Source organism: Cyprinodon variegatus, unplaced genomic scaffold (genome assembly GCF_000732505.1).
Source record: "Cyprinodon variegatus isolate N-32 unplaced genomic scaffold, C_variegatus-1.0 Scaffold1317, whole genome shotgun sequence".
NCBI lineage: Eukaryota > Metazoa > Chordata > Actinopteri > Cyprinodontiformes > Cyprinodontidae > Cyprinodon > Cyprinodon variegatus.
This window is the reverse complement of record NW_015151770.1, coordinates 139,413-144,240: the sequence shown is the minus strand read 5'-3', so window position 1 is coordinate 144,240 and position 4,828 is coordinate 139,413. Positions and strand designations below refer to the sequence as shown.

Sequence of the window (4,828 nt, the reverse complement as noted above, 5' to 3'; positions counted from 1 at the left end):
TTTTCTCCCATCTAAATACAATTGTGTTTCAGGTAGGGTGCTCCAATGGCACAATGAACAGTTTTAATGTATACCACATTAAAACTGGTTTTGAAATTAGGGTTAGTGTAAAAGAGCAAAATATGAAGCTTCTGAAATGCCCTGCCAAAAAACCTGCCCTCAACAATATAGAACATTTCCTAACTATATTAAAATGTGTATTGTGCATAGCCAAATCAACCATTTTAAATGAGCTGAGATACATTTTAAGTGAGAAACATTTTTTCCCAAATAATAAAAAATATAAGATATTATATATTTATTATATTTTATAAATATTTAATATATTATATTAAATATATAATGTATTTACCATCAGGGTTTTGATGCCAAAAAAGGTTTAGATTTTATTTGTCAAGGATAATCTAACCAACTATTAGTTTTATACCATGCATATGTGAGTTTAAAATAGAGGACATTCATCATTCATGTCCTTTAGGGGTGTATGTAAATTTCCCAACTGAAATAAAATGAATCTCTTTTTTTCTCTTTTACACTGGTCAATTGTTTGGTATTTACAAAAAAAAAAAAAAATGTTTTACAAAAGAATCATACCCAATGGACCAATAACTTTTAAATGATTTTATGACAAAACCTTTTACAGCCATCTTGAAAGCCTTCATCTTGTACACAGTATTTGATCAAAGAGTCACGCTAAAACACACACTTGTTAAAAGACAGACCGCTTTAACTGGCATTTTTTACCCTCATTACTTTGATTCTCTCATTGGGTTTCTCATCTCACTTTGACAAGGTAAAGCCCTCGACTAGGAAACAACTGAGAAACAGAAATGCACATCACAGCACACAGAGGTTTTATATTGAAATGCAACACACACAATTCAAAAATATACTCTATTTTTTTGCAGGAGATGCCTTTTTCTCCTTTGTACATATAGAAAAAATACAGTGGCAATTAAATTCACCATGGGAAATGCTTTTAGAGAGTCATCAGTAATGCGGCTCTAACGACAGTGCGAAAAGTCTGCAGGGTCCTATGTGCCATTAACAACAGGGATCATAATCTCCTGTGTGTTGAAACAACCTAAAAGATGAGAAAACGGCTCTTTCTCAGGTCTGAGAGCCGCATTTACTCATATTGACATTTTTTATAGTCCAGCCGCTCATTATGTCATGTATGTTCACAGGTTGTCACTTCAGGTAAAGGTGTCTGGTCCTGCATGATTACTTGAGGTGGAGTAGGTGCAGGACGGGGATGTGCCACAGAATTTTTCTGCATTTCCACTCCAAAGGCAGGAGGAGCATTCTGCAACTGTCTTCTGTACTGTACAAAGCTGCAGGTCTTTAGGATGATGGCCAATATGTTCTTTCCGATTAGGATCCCAGATACTCTTGCATCCCTGTACAGAAACATATTTCCTCCACGGATAAAAAGTGTGATAATGTTAATAGTGACCAGGCTGAGGATGGGATACAGGAGCATCTTGTGGGGGACGATGTTTATGCCCTGCATGCTGATTTCACTTAAAGACACACAAGGCAGCACAAGGAGCAGGATGTAGCAGTAGAAAAACATGAGTCCCTCTGCCCACAGGGGAAGCCCTTTCTTCTGAGGCTCCCATAAGTTAGCTTGGATGTCCAGTATGTCCAGCAAGTCAACCACTACCCAGAAAAGTCGATTCCGAATCTCCTCCCGTTTCTTGAAGGCTCGGACGTACTCCATGTGGTCAATCGCCACCAGCACAACAAACAGCACTGGGATGCAAATGGATAAGAGCAATGTCAAGGCTTTCCTTGCGAGAGCGTCCAAGCTTTTCCTGTCCGCTTTGTAGTTTTGATACACAAAATAGACCTTGATCTCAAGCACAAAAATATAGAGGAACCAGAGGATCATGGCATAGCCTCGTTTTGCAGTCCGTACCTCAGCTCCCACCCACACAGCCACATAACGCAACACGATCAAGAAGCAGATGTCCCCCACCATCACCATGATGCAGATGCCAATCTTGCGGGGTCCATGGTTCTGCTCCACCAGGTAGGCATCAATCAGTGCCATGCTGCTCATGATAAGAATGGTGGAAAGGCAGACATGGGGTTTGTTAGTGGGGGGTGGGGGTACCATCCTTGCCTGGAATGTAGGGGTTGGGAAAAGGAGGAGACTGGCTGACTGGGGAGTGTAGAGGTTCCTCAGTTTATCCAGATACTAGATGTTGGCTTTCCCCTCCATTGCTTCTGTTTTGGAAAGAATCCAGGATGCATTAATTGGATTCACACAGATCACTTCAATCAATCTCTGTTTGTGCCCAAGACACCTGCCGGGTAGACAGCACCCCTCATTTAGTAAATGATGCTCATTGGTAAATGGTGTGTAAACATGCAGTATCACTTGTCAAAGGAATTAATAAATGTCAAGAAGTATCTATCTTTTACGAGTTAATCACCATTCATTGAACATAACTGTTCAATCAGTCGGTTACAATTTGTTTTATTGGATTAGACAAACACTGCATCGTTCTGGTTTCACTAAAACAATTCATGATTTCTACTCATGCTTAAATATATAGGTAAGAAAATCCACCTCAATACTCACTTGTGTCCCTTTTTGTACTTTATCCTAATAACTGGCAGCAAGCGATCATCCATGAGACTGTGCTTGCTGATCAGAAACACCATAGGTAATCCACAAGAAAGGAAAAGAGAAATTGTCTGAGATCTGTTTCTTCTCTCTCAGATATAAATCCAGCAGATTGACATCAGTTTCATGTTTTTCTTTATGATAGAAAAGAGAAATCCCAAAATACTGCTGTAATAATCCACTTTTTACTCAAACACAGGAGGAAGCATCTTAATGGTCACCAAGACAGCACTCCATTTCTGTAACTAAGAAGTCATGACATTCTGTGTAATACACAGACAATTTAAAGGCCCAACTTCAAAGAAAAAAAAAAGTGATAAAATTTGCAAATAATTTCTGTTCAAAGGAGAAATTTCTTCTTCCAAGTTATTATCCGTCATCCATGGAGAATAGGATAAGAACTGTTCCTTTTTCCTTGGTTAGGGCAGAAGAAACTGAAGAGTTGTAGTTTTGTTTTAAATGCAGTGGGTATCTGACTGTCCTTTTTTCACTCTGGTGTTTGAGTGTGTATTTCTCTGAGTGTGTTTCTGCTGTCGCCACGCTTGGATTTGCGATATAAAATGATGCATCCTTGGAGGGTTCCTGTCTGCTGTTCCCGTTTCTCTGTCTCCTTCTTAAACAGCTTTTTGCCAGAGCCACCAGGATCAACAGTGTCAGTGGATTCCCCTGCCTTCAGTCGGCACCATCGGTGCAGCGTTACTCCACTACAGCTGCCTCTTTCCTGTCTCTGTGCGCTCCTTAGCCCTGCTGTATGAGAGTCACTCCTCTGCCGTGTGCAGACACACTCCTGATGTTTCTTTTGCTCTGGAGCCCGTAGCCACCTTCCTCTTCTTCCTCTCTCCTCTGCTGAAGTAAAGGCACTTGCTGTGTGGAGGTGACGCTTAGCAGAGCACAGCTGCAGAGAAGAGAGATGGAGAGAAAAGAGGTAGAGAGAGAGAGAGAGAGACTTTTCCAGGGGGTGGAGAGAGGCGGGATGAGACGGGAGTAGCTGAATGCACAACTTCTCTCTCACCCAGTTTTTTACTCATCTTATTTGACACATTATGCTTAGTACTGATATCCTTATTCTTTGCCAATCTCATTTTAGTCAGAAAACTGTGCTTTCTCAACTCTTTAAAAAAGTCATTACACTACTATGCAGTTTTTTCTCTTTCACTCAGAAGGTACTGAGATTTAGACTAATTCAAAGGGCAACGGAATGCAGAAATCCACATTCTCAGGAGGCTGTGGCTTTGAGTGCAGAGGTGAGGGGGGTGACCCTGGATACTCCTGACAGAGAGCCTCTCTATTGATCCGCTAACAGTGCAGTGAATCAGGACACTGAGGTGGAGCCCAAAACCACAGATGAAAGGGGGGTGGTACAGATGTGAAGGCAGTGGAGGGTGAGAAAATAAAGACAAGATAAAAACGTAAAAAAATTACGGTAACTAAAGAATGCATTGCAATGGGATTAGATAGGACAAAAATTCTGTCAGACATAACAGATGGAAAGGTGGTACAGTGCCTTGCAGAAGTATCTCCGGAATCAGTATATAGACTTAAATTTCTCTAGATTCCTTTTTTTTAAGATTAGATGGACAGCATCTATTGGGAGCGAAGCCTTGCCAAATGTTCTCAATTGGATTTCAATCTGAATATTGAGAGAATGGATTGAAATCATGACATTTTGAGGAATGGCACAGCAAAAACAGATTTAAAAAAAAAACAGTCAGTAAATCTGACCATAGCGTGCCAGCTAAGTCAGCAAACCCAAAGCAAACTATAAGGAGATAACTGTCATAACTTAAAGCTGTAAGCAGGTCAAATATCTTCTTTTGGCAAATCCAAACATGGTCACCCTAAAATACAAATACTGTAGGCTGTACAACTAGAACAGGCGAGGTATCAATCATCACTTCAGTAAGGAGAAATACAAAGGTATTGCTTTAGTAATAATACTTGCATACGTTATTGGACTTTTTTTTTTATAGAACAGTACCTCAACAGTACACTTTTAAATCCATTTTTTTTATTATGTGTATAGTAATGTGATTAATTGTAATAAAAATGTGTATTCATTGCCCAGCACTAACATAGTTTAACTCAGTAACAGACATCTGCTTGTTGATCATGCTGTGGTACAAGGTGGTGTGGGTGGGCGCTGAGGTGCAGACTGCTAAATGAGGCTACGCCATGATCCTCTGTCTCTACATC

The 4,828-nt window shown here is 40.1% G+C and overlaps 1 protein-coding gene across 3 annotated transcripts; it reads right to left on the bottom strand.

Annotated features, from left to right (window-relative positions):
- Nucleotides 1-648: 648 nt before the first annotated feature.
- Nucleotides 649-3,503, bottom strand: LOC107102777 (transmembrane protein 121-like). 3 transcript variants are annotated; one of them, XM_015402204.1, is made up of 2 exons: nt 2,591-3,503; nt 649-2,312 (listed from the first exon to the last, which is right to left on the bottom strand). In XM_015402204.1, exon 2 carries the CDS (start codon nt 2,120-2,122, stop codon nt 1,172-1,174), a length of 951 nt encoding a protein of 316 aa, XP_015257690.1. In that variant the 5' UTR covers nt 2,123-2,312; nt 2,591-3,503; the 3' UTR covers nt 649-1,171. The 3 variants fall into 3 exon arrangements, with proteins under 3 accessions (XP_015257690.1, XP_015257689.1, XP_015257691.1); XM_015402203.1 differs by having other exon boundaries at nt 649-2,232; XM_015402205.1 differs by having other exon boundaries at nt 649-2,229.
- Between the last annotated feature and the right edge of the window lie 1,325 nt (nt 3,504-4,828).

Coding starts and splice junctions, on each gene's coding strand:
- LOC107102777 (XM_015402204.1), bottom strand. CDS start 2,122: ATGGTACCCCCACCCCCCACTAACAAACCCCATGTCTGCCTTTCCACC.